Source organism: Tachypleus tridentatus, chromosome 2, assembly GCF_004210375.1.
Source record: "Tachypleus tridentatus isolate NWPU-2018 chromosome 2, ASM421037v1, whole genome shotgun sequence".
NCBI classification, from domain to species: Eukaryota; Metazoa; Arthropoda; class Merostomata; order Xiphosura; family Limulidae; genus Tachypleus; species Tachypleus tridentatus.
The window spans coordinates 154,361,249-154,385,871 of NC_134826.1; the positions used below are offsets into that span (position 1 = coordinate 154,361,249).

At 34.4% G+C, this 24,623-nt stretch overlaps 3 protein-coding genes and 1 non-coding gene across 11 annotated transcripts in view; 2 read left to right on the forward strand and 2 right to left on the reverse strand.

Moving 5' to 3' along the window:
- beag (IC cytokine homolog beag) overlaps positions 1–6,514 on the forward strand; it is a 61,442-nt gene extending 54,928 nt beyond the window's left edge. The window contains exons 14-20 of the mRNA XM_076491706.1: positions 3,097–3,131; positions 3,417–3,515; positions 4,842–4,908; positions 5,584–5,672; positions 5,800–5,914; positions 6,104–6,153; positions 6,353–6,514. Of these exons, the coding sequence (XP_076347821.1) occupies positions 3,097–3,131; positions 3,417–3,515; positions 4,842–4,908; positions 5,584–5,672; positions 5,800–5,914; positions 6,104–6,153; positions 6,353–6,386 (489 nt within the window). The 3' untranslated portion in view covers positions 6,387–6,514. The remainder of the gene's footprint in view (positions 1–3,096; positions 3,132–3,416; positions 3,516–4,841; positions 4,909–5,583; positions 5,673–5,799; positions 5,915–6,103; positions 6,154–6,352) is intronic.
- A 22-nt stretch (positions 6,515–6,536) lies between these two features.
- LOC143245401 (serine/threonine-protein phosphatase with EF-hands pef-1-like) overlaps positions 6,537–24,623 on the reverse strand; it is a 47,200-nt gene continuing 29,113 nt past the window's right edge. For 6 of the 7 annotated variants that reach the window (XM_076491697.1, XM_076491700.1, XM_076491698.1 and 3 more), the window contains 9 exons: positions 16,906–16,942; positions 16,365–16,514; positions 12,063–12,131; positions 11,285–11,470; positions 8,256–8,401; positions 7,917–8,023; positions 7,499–7,668; positions 7,200–7,284; positions 6,537–7,027 (listed from right to left, as the gene is read on the reverse strand). In XM_076491697.1, coding sequence (XP_076347812.1) covers positions 6,795–7,027; positions 7,200–7,284; positions 7,499–7,668; positions 7,917–8,023; positions 8,256–8,401; positions 11,285–11,470; positions 12,063–12,131; positions 16,365–16,514; positions 16,906–16,942 — 1,183 coding nt within the window. In that variant the 3' untranslated portion in view covers positions 6,537–6,794. The remainder of the gene's footprint in view (positions 7,028–7,199; positions 7,285–7,498; positions 7,669–7,916; positions 8,024–8,255; positions 8,402–11,284; positions 11,471–12,062; positions 12,132–16,364; positions 16,515–16,905; positions 16,943–24,623) is intronic. The other variant, XM_076491701.1, reaches the window with a different exon arrangement.
- Positions 12,986–15,758, forward strand: LOC143245402 (protein FAM200C-like). Of its 2 annotated transcripts, XM_076491705.1 has the most exons (3): positions 12,986–13,473; positions 13,624–14,344; positions 14,613–15,756. In XM_076491705.1, the coding sequence occupies exons 2-3, from the start codon at positions 13,637–13,639 to the stop codon at positions 15,693–15,695; spliced, it is 1,791 nt and encodes a 596-aa protein (XP_076347820.1). In that variant the 5' UTR covers positions 12,986–13,473; positions 13,624–13,636; the 3' UTR covers positions 15,696–15,756. The 2 variants fall into 2 exon arrangements, with proteins under 2 accessions (XP_076347820.1, XP_076347819.1); XM_076491704.1 differs by lacking the exon at positions 12,986–13,473 and having other exon boundaries at positions 13,586–14,344; positions 14,613–15,758.
- On the reverse strand, positions 19,943–20,015 carry TRNAK-CUU (transfer RNA lysine (anticodon CUU)). Its single transcript has one exon. It is a non-coding gene; the product is annotated as a tRNA-Lys (tRNA).

A 24,623-nucleotide genomic window follows, 5' to 3' on the forward strand; every position in this document is an offset into this window, starting at 1 on the left:
TTTAATTGCTGTTTTGTTTTTACCTTCATTTCCTTTTATGAATTTAACTACATTTACTTCACATTACTTTTACCTTTTTACTGGACATTTGGCTACTCATTATTACGATTTTGCTATACATCTTTTAAAACTTTTTTTATTTTACCTTTTGATAATGGCTGTTATGACACATAACCCGGAACCAGGACTGGAAAGGCCAACTTCAGGTGACTGACGGTGGTTCTTGAACTTACCTGTTAGTCTTCCTGGTGGGTTATGATCATTACCATTTTGCTAGAGAAAGTCCTTTACAACTTCTCTTACTCTGCTTTCTCTCTTAACATTGTAGACTAGGTGTCAACATTGGTTTTATGCTTTTGCTGTTTTTCAATGATGTTTGTTTTACCTTCATTTCTTTTTCTGTATTTTACTACATTTAATATATTTTTACCTTTTTACCAGACATTTGGCTCAGATAGTCTAGCTGCTTTGTGCCATAAAACACTAAATCAATCAATAAATCAACCTCACATTGAAGCTTTTGCTGCATCCCTTAACCACAAATTGGTTTTGGGCACTGGTTCCTTGTTTTCTTGCTCTGGCTGTTAACATTTTCAACCTGTTCTCCCATGTTCCTCCTTCTCCAGGTGATTATATTCATCCTTGATACTCCAATTTCAGTCCTACAGATCTTTTCTGACTGTATTAACTATGGTTTCTCCTAATTCAGGTTTCTCCTCTGTTACTTTTTCCTTTATTTGTCACCCTCAGTTACCACTGTTTCATCCAGACCTTTCTGTCCTGTCTCCACTCCTGATTTTTTTCTGATCATTAACAAAGTGATCTAGCTTCTTCCATCAATTAACCTTTTTTCTGGCTTGTTTCGTTCATTCTTTCTATATGGAAGTTGTTCAAAAGAAATGAAATTTTTCAATCATTGGTTTCTGAGTCTAGGGATTTTCACTGATCAATCCATTGTTATTCATCATGCGGATTTGCTCTCTTGACGTTTGGATCGTGGGTCTTTTGTCTCCTCTGTCTTGAATTTTAAGGCAATCCTGTCCCACACCTTTTGTTTTTCCCAATTCACAGGTATTTACTTCTACACTTCACCTGTGGTTGTGTTTCTTCTAGATTTGTTGTCTTCTGCAGCTAGCTGCTCTTCTGGATGGGGATATTAATGTGGTCCCACATTTGAACTGCTCTCCCAGTGCCCCTTTATGTCTTTCTTCCTTCTGTGACATCAGTGGTCTGTGTATTTGTTGTCAATGTTTCACATTCTTTATCCTTCTACTCATCTCCTCTTTTCTCTGGATCATTTTTCCTCCTTGACACTTCAGTGTACAACTCCTCCATTTTAGTTCTTTCCTATTTGCACCTTTATCCTCATCTATATCTGGTTAGACATCTATGTCCAGTACATGATCTCTGTTATATTGCCTACATGGTTTCTCTCTGTAGCCACTCTAAAGTATCAGAATTCAGTGATACTTTGGATGGTTAAGTTTGATTTTTCTTCTTTCCTTTTTTTGAGAGGCCCATTCCCCTTTTTAGAATATTCAATGTTTGAATCACATTCTGTGATGAGTGGTGCCTGATATTCTCTAACTGTTTAAATCTGCACTGTCAAGCTATGTCAACTTGCATATTATGATTCCAAGGCCTTGCATCACATTGCAGAGATGGGATGTTTCCCAAGGTTACTTCTTGGTTTATCCTAGTAATGTAATTGCTTCATAAGTGTGCCCTTTTCACATCATACCCACTCATGGACTACATTGGTAAAGCAGAAGGGAATAGCTGTCCATCCCTGCAATGCCTTGCATTGAACAAATTGGTATTCTGTAATTTTAAAAAAATAGGGTGTTGTGACCAGCCATTACACTGTCTTAAGTGTTGTAATTCCTCTGGATTCTTCACTGTGTTTTACCCTCATGTCTTCTAGTGGAGATTGAGAGCCCTTACCACTTTCCAGTTCCAAGCCATTGGGGTGGTGAAATACAAACAAAATATAGAAATAATTATAAAACCATTCAGTTGAAAGTAGGGTGGTGGTATTCTGCTGGTGTAGATGACATGATATCCTTCATTATTAAACAAATGTCAAAATTGCAGTTCATTCCCTTCAATTGGAATCTTTCATCCTAGCCCCACATGAATGCTAGTTCTCATTGGACAGGTTTTGGAATTAGAGTTGAACCAATCACCATAATGCCTGTATTACAGATACCTATATTCCTTCCTCATTTATACTCCATCATTGTTGTGGGTCATGGTGGATTGTTACTGTTCTTTCCCTTTTGCTATCATACAGTGTTTATTATTCTGGGAATGTTAATGCACTCTACACTTTATTGGTGGAGGGTTGACACACGATGATTTGCATGACACACATTGGAATTGGTCAATTCCAATGGATAGGAGATAGAAGGCTTGTGGAATGTGTAAAACTTTTTGCATATAGAAGGCAGCAGTGAATGAGAATAGCTATTTATGTAAATGGAAGAAATTGCCTATTGAAACTAAATGTTCAGTATAGGAAAGTTATATCTTTTAAATACATACATTTTAAAATGTAACTGAAGAGCAGTCGAAACACTCAACTGTGCTTCGTGATCTTGAATTCTACAAATGTTGTACTTCACTTTACTGGATTTGAAGTACTTAACCTTGTATATGAGACCACTGTAATAACCAACAAGTTACTTTAATTTGAATTCCATAGGTTTTGCATCATTGTTTTTAAGCACATTTTATGGATTAACAGTTGAGCTGTTCCAGTTGTTCAGGATTATGTGTACTGTTGTTATGTTGACAGAGTAAGGTAGACAATGTGTAAAATAAACATACCATATTTTGTAGTTAAGACCATAATGTCAAAACATCCACCCAAACTGATAAAGTCAGTAGTTTAGTTGAATCAGTCAAACCAGTTATGTTTACTGATACTTCAGGTCTTTAAAACTTGGTCACTACATTTTGTTACTAACACAAGGTTGGTATCTTGACCACACTTGAACTCTAGTAAGTGACTTCAATCATCCAAATTTTTCTTTCTGTAAGGAACACCAACCATTTCTGATTTTATTTCTTTTCAAATGCTCCTTGACAACTATCAAGCCTGAGAAGACAAACGACAGCATGGAAAGAAAGTAAGGCTTCATCTGTTACCACAACAAATGGTTGTACTTGATCAATGTTCTTAAATATTAGAATTGCTTTCATGGATTCTTATAAAAAAATTAAAGAAAATTGTTATATGTGGGTAGTTTATATATCTGTATTTCCCAAGCACCTGATTACCTATTGAACAAAATTTCACTGAAAATATATATTTTCTTGTTTCTGTAATGCTTCTGAAAGAACAGATGAAGACAATAAATCCTGAGTCAGGTTATCCATCTAATATTTTAAATTCCTTGCTATTGTTTGTGTAGTGCTTCTGGAAGGAAAGCTGAAGACAGCAGACTCCGAGCTAAGTTATCCAGCAAGCTGGAGCGAGAGATTCCTGAAAGTTATGCAGAGTGTTATCCTGGGTATGAGTTGCTTTGATATAGAAAAGATACTTATTTAAATAAATTCATTTAGTATCAGCATTATTTTTTAAGAGTACACAACTGACAGAAATAATGTTTAATTGTAATAAATCATTTTTGTATCTAAAGACGACTGGTATAGGTGTAAAGCTGAACTGATCACTATACTAGTACAGGTACGTTGATGATACAATTTCTGAATTTACATCTACAGAACACACACTTAGTTTTTTCAATCATGTTAACTTGATACACCCCAACGTTAAGTTCACCTGTGAACAGGAATAACTAACCAAACAGCATTTCTTAACCTCAAAATCACTAGAACTGATACACAATTCAAAACAGAAATCCACAGAAATACCACCCCTATTTGATTATACATTCCCTGGGACTCAGCATGTGACACCCAATAAACACAGCTGCAAAACTATGCTCACCTGATAAAATTAATGATGAAATCAACAACAACAACAAAAAAAAACACTTCATTAACATCAACAAATTTTCTCCAAAGACTTGAGAAAACTATATGCATACACGTAGATCAACAGATAAACAATAATACATCCCAAGATACAACAAACCACAAAACCTTATACTGCTGCACACCATATGTTCCAACATCAGCAAAAAAATAACTGACGTTTGGGAAAAACATAACAAAACAACATCCCAGTAAACACCAGATACAAAACTAAAGTCCATACTATGTAAAAACTACAATGATAACAACTGCCACATTCTATATTGGGGAAACTTGTAGCAAAATGGAAACTAGATTCAGAGAACACAAGAAAAACACCTTCACACGTTTTTGAACACTGCAAATCAAATAAACACAACATAACCAAAGAAAACACCAAGATACTAAATAGGGAAAGAAATATAAACAAATGCAAAATCAGAAAAGCCATACTAAAACCAAAATTAAACCAATATAAAGGAATACCTTTATACCTATATGAATTAATAACCTAACATCCAACTGCAATGCTCCCTAGACTTTACACTTTCTTCCCTTAGTTGTGCCAGGCAATGGTTAGTTGCAAGTTCTCTCTTTTTGCTAACTTGATGATGACCTAAGAAGGTTGAAACGTTGTTCTCTACTTTATTTTAATAAAAGTTTTAATACCAATACCAGCCGTCTTGAGATACATTTTTAGTCTAAGTGGGTTTCTCATCATCAGAAACCATCAATTTGTATCTTGACCATATAGTGATGTATCCAATATGTTAGTATTGTATAATTGTGATAACAGTTATGTTTTCAGTAGGAGGTTAGCTGTTATGCTTTTTACTGATCTGTACTGTGAAATGTTTCAGGGCTCCAGAGTATGATGATGCTTTGGATGACAGTGATGATGAAGTTGATTATTCCAAGATGGACATGGTAGGAAGACATTATTTTAAACGTAACAAGCTGAGCTCATGTTGTTATAAATTTTGTTATTTCAATCACAGTGAACTAATGTTACCAGAAGAAAGGTACAGGTTGATGGAGTAAGCTGTGTATCCATTTCATGAGTTTACTAGCATTCATCAAATTGTGTTTTATATACATGACTGTATCAGTTTAACGTGTTAAATTTAGTTATTTAATATGTACAAAATTATAGTTCAGTCAGTCAAAGAAATACGAGATATAATGTGTGAAACACAATGTCTTCATGTGTGATTTCTTAACTACACATTTATAAGTATCAGTATTTCTTTTAACAATCTCAGTTATTTACTACTTATTGTACCAGAGAGAAGAAATGTATTTACTGTCTTTGTTTATTAAGTCATTTTCTTAAAACCTTTTCTCACATATTTGGGAAACTGAATTAAAATAAACAGTTAACAGTTTTTTTTTCTCTAAAGGTTATGTATATGAAACAAGATATGTTTTAAAGTGTATCAAAACATCTTGTGTCCTTTGTGGCCATGAAGTTTTTGTTATTGCAAGCTTCATGCCCTTTAAACTTTAGAATCTGTGTATATTGAAGGCATGGAAAATCAAAATGTCTACCCATTTTGGGTGTATATATAAAAATTTGGTAAACAAATATGTATTTACTTACAGGGAAATAAGAAAGGACCTATTGGTCGATGGGACTTTGATACACAGGAGGAATACAGTGAATACATGAGCAACAAGGAAGCACTGCCCAAGTAAGGTGTTTTCACCCACATCATATTACAGTTCCATCTAGAGGATATACAGTACAAGTAAACTACATAACAATAAATCATCTCAAATATTATGTTTAAATATATTAATTTTTGGTGAATTTTCTAGGGCTGCTTTTCAATATGGTGTAAAGATGGCTGATGGACGTAAAACCCGTCGTTTAGCCACAGGGAAAAAGGATGAGAAAACTAAGCTTGACAGAGAACTACAGAAAATCAATCAGGTATTCAGCTGTGATTGGTTAGAAGTTTAATATAGATAATACTTTGTTCTCACTGGAACTAAATCAAATAATTAAAGACTGAAGTTGTATGGTTTAGGTTTTGAGTGTTTAATATGTTTATACCATATGCATTTCTAATTACACTCCATAACCAGAACTACATCTATAAAGTTTGTTTACTTTCTCTAGATAATCTCTAAACGGAAGGCTGCAGAAACTGAGGCTCTTGTTGCTGGCATGTAAGTGATTTGTTCTGTGTAGGGTAAGAGGAAGTCATGATGTCAATACTACTGTACAAGATGTCTGTTGTATTTAATGACAGCTGTTAACAGTAAATGTTGAAATACATTTCAAGAACCACATGAGTCTTCTGTTAGATAAGGTATAGAATAATTTGGTGAAGGTTCATATTTTCAGTATACAATTGTTTTGTTACAGGGGTACACCTGATGTAAAAAGATCACGATATTAATCGTGGGAGAAGAGAAGGTTTTGCTGCTAAGGGAGTGAGTGACTAAGTCAACGTAATTACTTATGCAGTTTCTTTTTGTTTCAAAATATGCTGTAATAGATCCATGTAATAAAAACTCATTGATTGTATATGTGATTTAAAGACATGAACTTTGTATCCAAAACATGCCTTTTAATTTACCATAAAACAAACGATATTTTCTTTATAACATAAAGATGACTGGTTTATATATTCATTGTTGATGAGTAGTATTTAGAGAATACCAAGTTGCACTCGTAAAAAGACTTTAGTAATACATCGCTATTCTATGGAGGATTGTAAGTAGCCACTTTGATTAATATTTCTTTGGTAGCTTCATTAGTATCACAAAAAAAAATGCCATTGAGATGACTTTTTGTGGGAATGTATTCATCTCTCGTCTTGGCAAAACAATCCACAGGTGTGGTTTTCTGAGCTTCGAGTTGAATAATCATTGTCTACAAGACGGAAGGCTTCTAGAAACTCGTTAAAGTCAATGAATCCATCCTTGTTAATGTCTATACTCCTGGCTAGATCCTGAATCTCTTCTTGATGCATGGGTGTTTTTAGATGTTGACTTAACAGTTGACAAGCATCCGTAAACTCTTCCATGGAAATTAGGCCTGGGCATAGCAAAGAAACGTGTGTCAACATCTCCCTTAATTTAAGAAGTTTCAAGATGTGTAATTATATGTATGTTAATGCAAAAAATACAACTCTATTAGGTCTATAGAGAACAATGGGTTAACAACTCAATATTTGATGCTCACATGAACCAATCAAAGGTTAACTTACCTGACCCATCACTATCAATGAACCTGAATATGGTCTCCAGGGTGTCTTTACTTCGGTATAAGGTTTCCAGAAGTGACCATTCGTTCTGAAAAAAACTTCAATGTTCATAAAATTGGTAGCAACAGGTAGGCTAATTCTGTGGTCAGATTTTTATTTTGAATAAGAAATGCCTTATCAGCTGGAAGTTTCTTTTGGTTACTTTAAAATATCAGAAATTTCATTAGAACTAAAAATATGTACTGAATTAATGTTTATTTTGTCTGACAACTGATGTTAGGTAAATAAAATATTCGATTCACCTGTTCAATAAGCTTGTTCTGAAGAGTATACTCGTGGAATATTGACTCATAGTAAACTTTGCCAGATAATGGATCCAACTTGGCTATCTTAGGACAGAGCAGTCTCCATGGTAGTTGTAGACCTACCACTTCCTTCATGATATCACACCAACGGCCAACACATATCTTTCCTGTGGAGACAATAACTCTGAGTAATTTTACTGTTAACCAAACCAACCTGTGGCCAAATGGGACATTCTTTGAACCAGAAGTCTCGTAATGCCATAGTTCCACAGGTTGGAGCTAGAGGGCAGAAAATTCCAATGTACATCACTAGATATAACTGTAAGATCTAATCACATGACTTATTATTACAGTTGGGTAATTTCAACTTTGAGTCTCCAACCATTTCAGGTTTTACTACAAGATCTATAAATACCTAAGTTTTCAGTGTCTTCCATGTGAAACTTCTCCATCAGTAACAGATGAGATGCACAGATAAGCTGCTTCAGTTCCCTTAGTGCTGACTGTTCAACATATCCTTGCCTGATATGTTTAAAAAAACAACAAATGGAAGTTACTGAGAAGTTTTTCAAATTGTGATTTAAGGTAATTTAATCTAGCTTTTAACCACAGGTACAACAAATATACTATTATTCTTCATGAAGATGCTGTGTGTCATCAGGAATGTGCAATTGTTAATAAACCTTGAAATCATACATTAATATGACTTAGAAAGAAAATTTGTCACTTAATGTACTTCTTTATGTAAACTTGCCTTTGTTGTATTTTGGCATTGCTGGTATGACTTGAGCTGACGTACATCACAATCTGTGTTACTAGGTTCCTTCCTACAAGTTTCACGTACGCGGCCTTATTTGTTCCCATAGCATAATAATTAGAAGCTGAGAAAACTGTAAGAACCTGAAACATGAAGTATTAGTTAATTAAATTACTTATTGAGAATTACACACTAAACTAGAAGAAATGTATCAAAATAAGTCAAGTACCATGAATTGAACTTCTGTATTATCTAATCAACAACTTTAAGAGAAATATTGTATAATAAGCACCTATGATATTAAAGTAACACTGTATAATAAACTTATAACATTCAAGTACTAAGACAAATACCATAGGTTAAACTTCTTCAGTATTGAAGCAGTTTTCAGACTTTTATGTACTTTTATTTGTGAGTTAGGTATATCACTAGTTTTGGAATTTCTTTTAAAACTTTAATTAGAAAATTATTACTAAAGTTTTGTAGCTTGTGGAATTTGAATGTTGAAGATGCAACTTACTTTGTTTGTTAAATACTCGAACTGAATCTGCCAATGCCCAAAACTGTTGCAATAAAATAAAACAACCTTATAACCCAACTGCTTTCAAAAGATGGTGTTACCAAATGAGTGATATCATGAAGATACAAAGTGATCTTCCAGAAAGTTATTCTGTATATTTTTTAATGTACTGTTGTGTGTATTATTTCTGGTGCAACACAGCCAGAAATGAGTGTTATGAATGTTTTGATTTAGGTGATTTACTGTTTGGTTATGGCAGACTTTAGAGTTTATTGTTGTTTACTACGTGAAATATTAACATAAAGAGAAGAAACATCCACTGTGCAAAGAAGACTTAGATGGTGTGTTGGTCAACAAAAGTGCATAGCTTTTCATTAGCTACATATATATTGGAAAATATACAAAACACTTTCTAGAAGCCCTGGTAATCTTTGCGATGTCACTTAACTCCAGCACCATTCCCAATTTTCCCCAGAAGAAGAAAGGTTTGAGTGTTAGGGTTATTATTATTTTATACTGAGACTTTTTGTACGTGTGTGGCTTTCTGATGTAATGAACAATATTAATATGGTACCACCATGGATCTTCTTGAGAGCATTACTTCAGCTTAATAATGAATGTTTCAATTTTATTAGGATATTTGTGTCACATTAAACAGAGGAGTTTGTGTACGATGTAGACTTTAGGAAAATGATTACTGAAGGTTGTACAATAAAGAAAAAACAAGTGTTTAGAATTAACGTGTTGAAGGAAATTAAACAGCAAAGTAAGAATGGCTGAATGTTGACAATGAAACAGAAATTATCCAGCAATTCTAAGAATAATGCTCTCCATATTGATCTGAGGACTTCAAAGAGAATACCTTTTACATGAAAGTAAAAACAGTTTGCAAGAGTTTTATTCTTTTAGGTAGTTGGTAACCAAAAGGTTACCAGTACCAAGCCAGATTGGCATATACCAGAGAGGTGATACATTGCTTGTTATGTTTGTTAAAGATCAGCAAGGGTTTGTTGATTTCTAGTAGAACAATAGTACAATTTTAAATCCATCTAAATTTATTTTACATTATAGTAAATTATGTCATAGAAACACCAAGAAAGTTGTCTGCAAAATATTTGTATCACATCTTAGTAATAACTGCTTTTGATCTTATCGCTATACTGAAGCAAGGAAAGATTTACAGGTCTAGTTTTAAGGGTAATGGTTTGATGAGATTGGGCAGGCCCAAAGAATGACTGTTGACTTCTGCATGCTTGGTCAGTATGTATAGCAACTCTTGGTATTAATTTATACATACTGTTTAAAAAGTATTATCACCAGTAGGATGAAATGTAGCATCATAGGCTGAATTTGAATTCCTATAAAGTCTTTGTAGTGACCAGCTGTTATGTTGTAAGGACTAGACCAGATCTATAACAGATGGAGCTATCCATCTGGGATGTACACTGATTTATCATTCTTAGTCTGGGTGCTTTGTGGTCACTGTAACCAAATTTGGGTTTTACAGAGCCACAGATGAAGCTGTACAGTTTTTGTTGTTGGTGTCAAACTCTGAGTACATTTTGCTACCATTGACCAAATCCATGCTGTATAATGTTCTGTACAGTTTTCTTTCAGCTGTTGGTGTCCAATTCTGAGTACATTTTGCTATCATTAATCAAACCCGTGTTATATAATTTTCTCCACAAGGTTGTGCAATCAACAGTATGGGGTACTCCCACAAGCTTTTGTTTTTTGGCAGTTAGTTGGCTGTTTGAAAGCTACTCAATAATTACGTGTGACAGACCAGTAGGAAGGTCAACAGCTTGCATGTCTCCAAAGTGTAGCAGTGTGAATCTTTCATGAGATGGGAACAGAGAAGTGGTGACTAGGCCGTGCTCAGACAGACGGCACTGAGAAGTATGATACTTGTTATTGAAGGTAACAAACCAACATGAAGAAACCATGGTGAATACAGTTACCATAGGTACAGCCTTCTATAATAGACTTGGTGAATTTAACTTAAAGGTCACATGGTTTATGTTTAAGCAAAGATTTTTAAACATGACTGGTTTTTCCAAATAAACATACACTGTGACTCCTTGTGACAAACTTCTTTATTTTTAGGAAGGAGTCTCTGTATTTTTGAATATTTGTATATTGTAGAATAAATATTAATAATGCATCTAAACAGCTTTGTCTATTAAAGATACAGAGTAGAATAAATATTAAATGTGTTTACGTACATCATATATATTCATAATTGTATTGGCTAACAGTAGCATGTATATGTTACTTTGACAAGAAAGAGAAACCATATTTAAATTATATATGTTAGAGATTTGAAAAAATAATGCAGAAGTGGGAGAATACTTGGAAAATAGTGGTTATTATGGGATAGACATCATACGTTCTTGCTATATAAAGTAGAACATATTTTCATACAGGTGGTTGGATGTGCACCATCTCCATACAGGTTTTTCAGAGCTGTAGTGTAGATAGTGTCACATATATCTGACTGACCTACCCTGTCACCATGAGTAAATTCAAAACCATCTGGTTTGCATTCATGTGAGCGTATAATTCTCTCTAACTGATGGCGCTGCAGGAATGACTCCGTCACATCTGGTCCAAAAAAACTCCCACCTCCCCTGACTGAATTTGTGTGGCATCCTGGCTGAGGTCTCGGATCACTCCATAAAATTCCAACAACCTTTCCAGAAGAAAAATATAATAATAGTGAGGTAAAATAAAACTGACCACAAATCTTAAATTTCTCAAAACACTTTTCATTAAAAACTTCAGTAAAGTTTCATAACAAATATTTATCTTCCTTAAACACTGGTAAGCTTTTGTAACATGTATTCACACCAATACTCCTCAGAATTCAGCAGTACGAGCATTGTCTTTAATCTTGTCTAACAAGATGACAGCAGCAATTTATATAATTCAGTTTTGTGACCTCCAGAACTGTCAATGGTAGGTGTTTGTATCTAATAGTAGGAATACGTTTCCTTCTCTGGCCACTTGATAGTTTAAGAGTAAACCTTATCTGTGGTGTCAGAAATGTTTTAAATGTTTTACTTGAACACAATGAGATGTTTTGTAGCTTCAAACAAAATTCCAGAGGTGAAAACACAAGTGGACTTGTAGTTTTTCAGTCATATATTTGAAAGTTACAATTCCAAATATTGAAGGGAACCTGTTACAGTAATATGGATAAATTCAAATACTTTAATACCATAGAAACCACTAGAGTATTGCATGATTCAACATTACATTGATTCACAAATCTGTAAGCATACCTGGTCCCACTCCTCTTGGTCACAGGTCATCTTCCCATCGATCACTGGAGGTTGAAGGATAGTAATAAGCTGAAGAATAAACTGACATTGATTAGTTTCTTTTATCTAATCGTTTACAGTTACATCTTTTCTATAGAACAAATTAAAAGCTCCCTTGTTACTTTTTTAAGAGAAACGGACACTATCTCGAATCTCTTAACTTAAAATTATGGCCTTGGGGGATGCATATTTATAATAATCGTACGTTGCTTAAAACATAAAACGTGATTACAGTAGTTCACTTTTTATATGGACTTTAACATTTAAAATAAAGTGACATGTTTTTCAAATATATCAGAAATTCCATGATTCAAGCATAGCTACGGACCAAAGGCGACAGCAACCTGTAGCTACTCTTAACTAAATATAATTAGGAGTACAGAACTTAACCACTAGCGTATCTCGGGCCTTCTAACCAGTAGAGATAAGACTTGGGCTACTTATTTTGTTCCAAGTAACCTTATTTCTCTTCTGTTTGCACTTACAAGATATTTGTTCAAATAATTTAGTTTTCAATGGATTTCTTCTATTTAAAATACTGTACTTCACTGTTAAACACTATTTCTTTCAATGCTCTGTTTTTCTATCTAAACTAATATTTCTTATCCGAATGTGTAACAAGAAGTACTATTACGACAAACGTAAAGGAGAATGTAGGTAATGTTCCCCTTCTTTTGTCATTAAATACGTAATGATTTCGTTACGTGCACTGTGAAAGGTAATGACTGACTCCATTAATTAGTTATATATTTAAACTCAAAGTACCTAATGACCTCGTTACGTGCACTGTGAAAGGTAATAACTGAATCTATTAACTAGTTATATATTTAAACTCAAACTATATGAAAAGATGCAAATTTCCCGCATTTCATATTGTTTATTCCCATTCTCAATACTAAAATAAAAGTACGCTGTTGTACAGTCAGCGCACAAAATATTACGGTAACAGATAATGCAGTGGTTCCCAAACTGGGGGTAATTTAACAATTTATCGGGAGTAATGGAGGGGTGACAGAAAAAAAGTTAAAATTCTGAAAATCAATAAAACATTGAGGTAGCTGGTATTAGGATTAATGTTAACTTAGTCTTAGTATGTAAAGTTGTAAATTAAACCTATTTTAAGTATGTAATAAAGTTAAACCAAATAACAATAAACATCAAAAACTAATATACAGTAGTAGAAAAGAAAAAATATGTATCTAAGTGTGTGGTAACCTAAAAGTATTTTGACAAGTATGTTTCAGAACACAAGTCACTCAGTAACCCTGATGACTCATCGACGTGTCCAGTACGCGTCACTCACATCCTGAGGTTGCCTCTATTTCACACTGTCAGTTTCTATGTGAGCATCAGCCGAGGTAGACAAAACCTGGTATGTATGTGTACTGCCCTGTGCAGTACAGTTAGTATTTACCTACTATTACATCATTCCTATGCTGAATAAGCTCTTTTAATGCTATCTAGAAAAAATAATAAGTTCACATTGTTCACACTTTTTTATGCAGTTTTTCTTTTTCTGCAGATTAAACAATAAAATGTCTAAAAAGCTCACCTACTCTGACGCCTTTCTTCGCTATGGCTTTGTGAATTTACCTTCTGATGGAGAGGATCGGCCACAATGTATAGTATGTCACAAAGTGTTGACAAATGAAAGCGTCAAGCCATCAAAACTCTCAGCTCACCTCCAGAAGTGCCATCCAAATCTTCAAAATGAGGATCAGGCTTATTTTCAGCGCCGGGCTGTAGCACTGAAGAATATCCAGTTCGGTTCATCTGGAATTCAAGCCCAAAAGCTTCAAGCTGCGGTCGAAGCATCTTACTTTGTTGCATATAAAGTTGCCGAACAACAAAAATGCCACACCATTGCAGAGAATCTGATTATGCCTTGTGCATACGAGATGGTAAGCAAGGTATGTGGGGAGGATCAAGCGAGTGTCATATCTCTATCAAACAACACAATCCGCCGACTAGTCGATGACATGGCATCAGATATTCTGTCCCAAGTTACAACAGAGATCAAGGAAAGCTCATATAGCAAATTCTCCTTGCAATTTGATGAATCATGTGACGTAGCCAGTTGTGCTGTTCTCCTTGGGTTCGTTCGTTACGTCCACCAGGACAAGATCAAAGAAGAGTTCCTATTATGCGAAGATCTGCTGACAACCACGAAGGGAGAAGATATCTTCAATATCATCAACAGTTTCTTTACCACGAATGGATTGGATTGGAACAGCGTTCAACAGGTAGGAGAGATGTTTATATAAAGTCTAGATTATATAAATACAATGAATTACATGGCATATAGTCATATAGTTTTATTTATTGTACAAGTAGCTGTAGTGTAGCTAATATTTTATACATAATTCACAAAAAAGTATCGTGCCTGTCGTGCTGAAATACTTAAGTACCAAAATAAATTAAATTAAATTAAAACCATATAATTATCACGCAAAAGATAAGTAAGAATGACTAACTGACGCAATCTATAATAGTTTTTTTTTTTTAATCTAGGTCTCCGTCGATGGAGCACCGTCGATGATGGGTCGTAATCGTGGATTACGGGGCCTCATACAAGCTGTGAATCCAGAAATTTCTGTAGATCATTGCATCATTCATCGGTACTCTCTTGGATCAAAAAGCCTGCCTGGTAATCTGAAATTAGTGTTTGAAGATGTGTTGAAAATCGTCAATTTCATCAAGTCCAGGGATGTGAATTCGCGCATATTCAGGGAGCTGTGCAAGGAAATGAGAGAGCAGTATCAAGTTCTGCTCTACCACACCGATGTTCGCTGGTTGTCACGAGGCAAGGTTGTACGTCGAGTCATTGAGCTCCGAACGGCTCTTCAGGAATTTCTAAAACAAGAAGAATCTCCTTTTGCTACCAAGTTCACTGATAAGGAGTGGCTTGCTCGACTTTGTTACTTGGCTGACATATTTGCGGAGCTGAACAGTGATAATCTGCAACTCCAGGGCCAAAACACGACTGTCATTGATGCCCATCACACTGTGACTGCATTTCTGGGAAAACTGAGACTCTGGATTCGACGCTTGGAGAAAGGAGTGATCGCTCAGTTTCCCACCCTAGACCAGTTTGTTGAGGAGAATAGTTATGATACTGGATCACTTTTACAGACCATCAACAAAGAGATGAGCGACCATTTGAAGGGGCTTGAAACAAGCATGCAGCACTACTTTCCAGATAGTGACCTAAAAACAGCCAGTCTTCAGTGGATCATTCATCCCTTTTCTGTACCTGATGAGGCCATTCATGATGATGATTTCGCTGCAAAGGAGGAGTGGATCACAATGCGAGCAAATGAAGCCTTGAATGTCAAATTCCAAAACCAAAATGCAGATTCCTTTTGGATTTCACAACTAGCTGACTCGCCAACTCTGTCCAAGAGAGCCTTGAAGTTGTTGGTATCATTCTCAACAACGTATCTGTGCGGGAAGGGGTTCTCAACCGTGCTGGGGATGAAAACAAAAAAGAGGACTCGCTTGAATGTTGCAAACGATGCCAGGCTGGCACTTTCAACCACAAAACCAAGAATTCCTAAACTAGCTTCAAGTATGCAACTCCATCCATCCCACTGATGTTCTTGACATCTTTGGCAATATTCATTAGAAATGCACAGTGATCAAATACAATAATTAAAAGTGTAATTCAGTGTAAATAAATTGTAAATAAATAAAGTGCAATATATCTCTAGTTTAATTTAGCCATATATATCAATGTTGAAAACATTTTGTGAAAGGGGTAACATGCTTAATGTGGCATGTTAAATTGGGTAACAAGCTGAAAAAGTTTGGGAACCACTGTGATAATGGATCATCTTTATAAGTACGCTGTTGTACAGTCAGCGCACGAAAGATTACGGTAACTGATAATGGATCATCTTTATAAGTACGCTGTTGTACAGTCAGCGCACGAAAGATTACGGTAACTGATAATGGATCATCTTTATAAGTACGCTGTTGTACAGTCAGCGCACAAAAGATTACGGTAACTGATAATGGATCATCTTTATAAGTACGCTGTTGTACAGTCAGCGCACAAAAGATTACGGTAACTGATAATGGATCATCTTTATAAGTACGCTGTTGTACAGTTAGCGCACAAAAGATTACGGTAACTGATAATGGATCATCTTTATAAGTACGCTGTTGTACAGTTAGCGCACAAAAGATTACGGTAACTGATAATGGATCATCTTTATAGAATATGTTAAATCATTCCGAACTGTAAACAGAAAAAGAGTTCACCTGATGCCTGTCCATCCTAGATATCTTCTTCAGATCAGTTCGTTCTGTAACCCCACCGTGGACTACAAACACTTTATTGTCAATTATCGTGGCTAGAGGAAGCCAGCTGTACACATCTTCTATAACTTGAATGATCCGAGTCGCGTGACGCTGCAAAGTGTACGATAAGGAAGTTGTCGTATTGGAAATAAACACATTGTGTATACAGTAGAATTATATTTACTGTTTAGAAATACAACGTTGAAAATGTCAATTCATAAAGTATTGTGGGTGATATATATAAGGAGCCATGACACACCACATGAATATGCAATATTTAGTGTTTGGTATTAATGCTTGTGTGTTCATACTCCAGATTCTCACATGTTAATCAGTTCTAAACAACAGAAATGTAACGTGTAAACTTACATTAAACTGAGGTTTAAACACCAATAACTGTATACCGTGTATTTAAACATGATCTCCTTGATAAACCCATACCTGTATTAGAAAAAAATAGAAGTAACTGTGGTTTAAACACCAATATTGTACTGTTACCTACCGTGTATTTAAACATGATCTCCTTGATAAACCCATACCTGTATTAGAAAAAAAGACATTTATATTCAATCTGTAAACATGACTTCATTGATAAACCTATATTTAGATTATAAAAAAACAGTTACATACAGTCTTCACACATAATCCCATTGGTAAAACCATATCTATATTAGAAAAAAAAATCAAAATAAGTATTTATACACAACTTGTAAGCATGACCTTACTGATATCCATGTTTACTTAAGATATTCACATAATTATGACGCTGCTTTTAAGCATGACCTTACTGATATCCATGTTTACTTAAGATATTCACATAATTATGACGCTGCTTTCACAACGATATTAAAAGAAATGTGAAAATCAGCATGATTTTTATTACAATTTTAATTAAAAACTCATACCACGAAAAATTGTATTAGCCGTTTTTTGTGGTGTAAGATATTTTCCTCATTTTTGTTTTCAATAGTAAATTTTAAACCTAATAATTTTTACATTAAAGCATTGTTACGCTACAGTTTCTGTTTCTTAATTGTTGCTATGGTACTGGTGTAACGTGCATTGTTACACTACAGTATCAGTTTCTTAACTGTTTCCATGTTACTCTTGTATCGCTTGTATTGTTACACTACAGTATCCATTTGTTAATTGTTTCTATGGTACTGATGTAACGTTTGCTGTTTTTGGTTGGGTTGTTTTGCATTATTCAGTAATTTATTAAAGAAAATACTACAAAATCCAATGCATATAATGATAATAAAAATGTTTTGTTTCTTCAACTGAAACTTAGTTTAATTAATATTCACTGACAGGCTTAGGCTGAGACTAACAAAACTTAGATATGCCATTATGTAACATTTGGATAGATGTTGTAATGCCATAAATTCACTGCTGACCCACCAAGGGACTCTAAACAGCATAAGGATTGTTTCTTTGTGTCTGTAACGGATTTACTATTATATATTTATTTTAATATCTATGTTTCTTTACGTAAGTTAAATGTATGTTTAGAAATACATTTAACTTATATTATTAAATATGTATTGCAAAATTTTCGTCTATTCCATAAATTTGTAGAAGATTCTCGAGTGTAAGAATCAACAATATATGTTTTACGAAAGCACTAGTTGGGCCAATTGAAATGTTTTGCTTCTCCTTGTCGGGATTTTGTCGGATAAGTTTCACTTGAACCTATTTCTCCTGTCTGTGCTATTAATTTGTTTATTGTTGTATGTTGATGGTAAGGCTGCATACGAAACAGAGTGGTACAGTGGAAGCGTGCTAGACCCATAATTCTGAAATATCTAGAACCTTGCCTTAACGTTTATAAACGGACGCGTCCAGAGACAGTGTACAATATTGTTTTATTACAGCTGATATACTATGAACCTCGGAAGCTATAACTGTGATTAACGCTTATTAATCGGGAACTTCAGATATTGACCAGGAATGTTTATAGATTTTGAACATTACAAATCGCTTAACTCCAGACGTTAGTATTTTTTTTATATGAAATTCATGTAATTTTAGCGGTGAAAAACTCGCGTGATCAGCGAAGATAACAGAATTGTACCTGTGTCAATACAGAATTAATTCGTACGTCGTGAACCCTCGATACGACATCAAGGAAGTTAGAAGACTCAATATTGTTTGTAAATCATTATTTGTAGTAACCGTTATTATAAGTTGTATTAAGAAAGAAAATTTTGTGTATCAATCTTGCTGGAAAATATCATAACTCTGATACATCTCTACATTTAATCAACTTCTAAATTTATATTACACTTTGTTTCAGGCTATTAGATGTCATAGTACATAATAAACTGGAGGCTCGTCCGAGACAAATTATAATACATAGCATATCGAAAATAATATTCAATATATACAAACTAAACTAACCCACTGAACAATAAAATTGTTAATACCAGATTTTATAGCAGGTTCAATATAATTTACTAATATACTGAACTCTTACACTGACAAATTAGTCATCACCGTCTCTACTCGCGTTTTATGTTGCTCATAATATCTAAGAATTGAACATAATGTTACATACAAATCACAGATATAAGAGACCTAACAGTATTTCTTTGGCCTGCCAGCCCAGCTGTGCTGATGAGACACAATTAGGCGAAACGTTAATTCACAGCTCACGAAAGAAAGCATCAGGTTTGTACCGTCACAGATTTTTTATTCGATTTTACATTTGTTGATTATGAAATGAAATATGTAACATACATATGCAATAATTATCTAATACTTTATCGAAACTTTCGTACATCAAGTGACGTCCAATATACCTATGACTAAACAAAAATAGTACCAAACCTATTGTAACTAGAAAAATTAAACAGATATCCGGATAAAAATACCAAAACATTTAGTCGTTTTACCACAACGAAACACCATTTTATTAATTTCTTTATAATTATTTTTTAAGTGTTGTTTTGGGAATATTTTCGATTGAGTATTATACGAGAAAAACAGTGTAACTTTACTTACAACAAAAGGAAATAAAGAGAGAAAGAAATGGGATCTTAAAAGTTACTAAAACTAAGAGAGAGAGATAATGTTTGTTTGTTTTTTGAATTTCGCACAAAGCTACTCGAGGGCTATTTGTGCTAGCCATCCCTAATTTAGAAGTGTAAGACTAGAGGGAAGGCAGCTAGTCATCACCACCCACCCCCAACTCTTGGGCTTCTCTTTTACTAACGAATAGTGGGATTGACCGTGAAATTATAACGCTCCCACGGCTGAAAGGGCAAACATGTTCGGCGCGACTGAGATGCGAACCCGCGACTCTCGGATTACGAATCGCACGCCTTAACACGCTTGGCCATGCCACGCCAAAAGCTTCGAATATCTATGTGTATTTTCTTACAGAAAGCCATATCGGGCTATCTGCTGAGCCCACTGTTGATCAAACCGTTGATTTTAGCCATGTAAATCCGTATACTTACTGCTGTACTAGCGGGGGGCTCAAGAAAAATTATTTTGTTTGACAAAGCACTCAGAAACTAAACTAAACTAAACTACGCCGCCCGACGTGGGGCTCGAACCCACGACCCTGAGATTAAGAGTCTCATACTCTACCGACTGAGCTAGTCGGGCTGAGACAAACACCTTTACACTGATATTAAGACAGAAAATAACAAGTTCTAAAAATGCATCATACGTTTGAAATGATTTTACAAGGAAAAATGTTTGTATGCTATAATGGTTAGAATAAAGTTACATGTGACGTTTACTCTCAATAAGGAAACTCCAGTTGTCTTTTGTTGTAATCATACAATAACGAATCTATTGCTTATATGACACTGGAAAACCTTTTTATTATGCAATGTGCAACCCCCAACTTCGCAAAATTTGTATCCTCTGTGTACGTAGATTTGCAATAGGTGTCACGATTTTCCTGTCACGGAGGACTATTTTTCTCCATTCGAATGTAGAGAAAAAGATTGGGGAGCTGAATTTGCTATGCGTACTGGTGTAAAACAAAAGTGAGTAGGTCATACGCAGATTCGATGTTTACGGAGTTATAAAGCTATAAACAGCATCAGAAAAAAGTCCTGTATTATCAGTTTTTCAAGTATCTACTCATTTTTCAAGCGAAAAGCTGTCATTTGTGAACAAAAATTGAGATTTGACAAAACGGTTGAATATTACATTCTACTGAATACGGTTTTTCTCAAAACACTCAACCCGACCTATTTATTCACATTTATTTAGTTTGGAGTTTCATCTTATATTGTGTGGTTATAAATAAAACAGTTTCCAATATGTCTGTGTTGCAATGATTGCGATTAAAGCACAAGGTCAAACAACTTGATGCATATTTAGACAAATGTGGTCCATGTTGTAGAACATTACAGTTGGTGTTTACAAAATACGTGATCAGCGTCATTGTTGGTAGAACATTACAGTTGGTGATTACAAAATACGTGATCAGCGTCATTGTTGGTGAAACATAAATATTAATTTACCTACATGTGCGGCAGGGTGGGACGGATATTCGCAATAGCCAGCTGTAAGCCCAGATAATGTCATCAATATATTGATATGAGGGATGAGCAACTCACTGCTTACTACTCTAAACGTTTGGGGGCTACACACTAAATGTTCATGCTTAGAGAAGAGGTAGAAAGAAGTTGATTGTTTTATAACTGTGGGTTTAAACTGGTAGGGAAGTATAAAGATGCAGTGCACAATTATGGATCTTAGGAAGAAGTGCACAATTATGGATCTTAGGAAGACTATACGTTAGATGGTAGAGCTAGGAGAAAAATAGAAGATATTACAAGAAAGAGTCTGAAAGTTACATGGATGAGACATAATGAAAGAATTATGAAGATGGATTTCATAGAAATAAGACTGAAAAGGCCATAGAAGAATGACAGTAATAAGAGTATAGAGAGACATGAATAAAGTTCACAACACCATCAATGAAGTACAAACAATTAAAAATTCCAAGATAAAACAACTGGGAACTGAGTTGGAAAATCTGAACAAACAATTACAAATTTCAAGATAAAACAACTGGGAACTGAGTTGGAAAATCTGAACAAACAATTACAAATTTCAAGATAAAACAACTGGGAACTAAGTTGGAAAATCTGAACAAACAATTACAAATTTCAAGATAAAACAACTGAACTGAGTTGGAAAATCTGAACAAAGAATTCCAAATTCCAAAATAAAACAACTGGGAAATGAGTTTGACAATCTGAGGATCAAACTAGTCACATCCCCTTTTCTCTCTCTCTCTGCCTATCCTCCACTCGAGAAGCTAAACACAAGTATAAGTAACCTACCATATGGAATATTGTTTTGTTTGTTTTTTGAATTTCATGCAAAGCTATACCAGAGAAATCCACACTAGTTGTCTCTAATTTAGCAGTGTGAGACTAGAGGGAAGTCAGCTAGTCATCATCACTCACTGTCAACTCTTGGGCTACTCTTTTACCAATGAATAGTGGGATTAACTGTTACATTATAATGCCCACACAGCTGAAAGGACAATTTGAACCCATGACTTTCAGATTACAAGTTGAGTACCCTAGCTACCTGACCATGACAACATAGAATAGAACCCAGCTGGTAACATGTAACTATCCATGTTTGGGCTATTTGAGGATTTTTACTACATAATTTGACATACCAGTTGAATAAAATCCTCTAGTCAATGCAACAACTACAATTAAAAGGTACAAAGAAAAACATATCAGGCACAGTTTGAAATAATGAACACAGTAGGTAGACGGGTAGTGGATAACAATGTATTTATATTACTGAACATCCTTTTACATAAATCAGTGTTCCAACAAACAGCTGTAACAATTACTAGGAATTAACAATATATATATATATTCAAAACATTCTGTCAACAGAGACTTGTAAAAATTACCAAGAATTAACAATATATATATATACAAAACATTCTGTCAACAGAGAGTTGTAAAAATTACCGAGAATTAACAATATATATATATACAAAACATTCTGTCAACAGAGAGTTGTAAACATTACCAAGAATTAACAATATATATGTACAAAACATTCTGTCAACAAAGAGCTGTAACAATTACTAGGAATTAACAATATATATATATATACACAAGACATTCTGTCAACAGAAAGTTGTAAAAATTACCAGGAATTAACAGTATATATATACAAAACATTCTGTCAACAGAGAGTTGTAAAAATTACCAAGAATTAATAATATATATATACAAAACATTCTGTCAACAAAGAGCTGTAACAATTACTAGGAATTAACAATATATATATATATACAAAACATTCTGTCAACAGAAAGTTGTAAAAATTACCAGGAATTAACAGTGTATATATACAAAACATTCTGTCAACAGAAAGTTGTAAAAATTACCAGGAATTAACAGTATATATATTCAAACCATTCTGTCAACAAAGAGCTGTAAAAATTACCAGGAATTAACAGTGTATATATACAAAACATTCTGTCAACAGACAGCTGTAACAAATAGCAGACATCATCAACAAAGTATCCTTTCAACAGACAGCTGTAGTAATATTAAACAATCTCCCTTATCAAAGAGAATTGGTACATCAGAAGGAATTTTCTTAAGTAAAACATGGGAGGTGTCAGATGAGACTTTAACAAAATTTATGGAAGATATGGAAAGACATGTCCAATTATATCATCCAGACACTTTACATGAAATGATAGGTTCTTTCAAATGTGACCAATTCATAGGTGTCTTAACGAATGACAACATATGAATTAGAATAAATAAAATAGGTACATACAGTACTGTGGAAAAGTGTTAGGACAAAATAAAAAAATATAGTTCAGGTCATTTTGAAAGAACACTAGAAGGTAAATCACAGATGAAACATCACAATTGTATTAATCTTCATATTTAGTACAACAGAAACTCAGTGGAAGTGCCTGAGTCCAGCAAACATTATACATTGTGTGTCCACCTTTTGCTTTAATAACTGCAGAAAGTCTTTTAGACATTGTTGAAACATATTTAATTAAAGTGTCCAAGTGTATCTACTACACTCCTTTAAAGTTTGTTTGAAAGTAACCTTTGATTTGTTATGTTTTGGTCTATCAAATTCCAGATCTGTTCAATTGAGTTGAGATCTGGCTCTATGGGAGTCATTGCATCACTCGAATGACTACAGCAGCTTCTTTCTTAGCTAAGTAATTTCTGCATAGATTGGGTGAGTGTTTTGGGTCCAATAATACTCAAACAATGGGGTATACCATGACTGATCAGTATCTGATGGTACTTGCACTGGTCCATTATTCAATTTACTTTACAAATATCTTCTTTCATCTCATCTCAGCAGAAAAACACCCTCAAACCATAACACCACTTCCTCATTGCTTCATGGTAGGTGCTATGCATTGAGGTAAGTATCTTTCATCTTTCTTCCACTGGACACACAACATATGCTTTGAACCAGATATTTCAAACTTGGACTCATCCATCCATAATATGCTTTTCCAATCACCAACATTCCAGTTGTACGTTTTAGCACATTTCAGTCTCTTGACAACATTTGGAAACAGAACTACAGATTTTTTAACTGCTTCACAATCACATATCCATTATCAGTGACTATTCTTGATACTGTAGATGTGGTCACTTTTCTGTCATCTGGTGCATGGTTATTTATCAGTGACAGTCTTTCTTCTGTCCTGTGAACTACATAAACAAAGATACTTAACATCAGTATCATTGAGTTTAGGTGTTCTACCTCTTCCTTTCTTATTTTCAAATTTATCTGTCTTGGTTTCACGATCTAAAGTGTACTTGAGTTTAAGGAACATTTCAAGTCTGCAGGAATTTGTTGGAGAGTCCATCCATCATTACATAAAAAGTTTATACGAAATCTGTGCTCTACTGAGAATTCTCTATGCTTTTTGTGAGCTGTGACATGAGAACAAAACTCAATATATAGTGTTAAATATTATTTTTATCAAAGTATGTTTGTGAAGTGCTATTAAATTGATTTAATATAGTGTATGCTAACTCCTTTCTTTATAATTAAGACACAGCATGGGGTATCTTGACAGTTATTTCATACCCTAAATTTGATCAGTATGTTCATTCAAAATAATAAGTATTCTCATCCTAGCTCATTCAACTGACTGATGTCAAGCATCACTGTGTTGTTGAAATTTACATTCTACACTGCCATAGACGAATTAGTCCCATAATG

Bases quoted from the DNA above. Each gene is read 5' to 3' on its own strand.
- LOC143245402 (XM_076491704.1), top strand. From the start codon at position 13,601: ATGCAGTTTTTCTTTTTCTGCAGATTAAACAATAAAATGTCTAAAAAG. The intron at 14,345-14,612 runs GTAGGAGAGATG...TTTTTAATCTAG, and splicing joins ATTGGAACAGCGTTCAACAG to GTCTCCGTCGATGGAGCACC.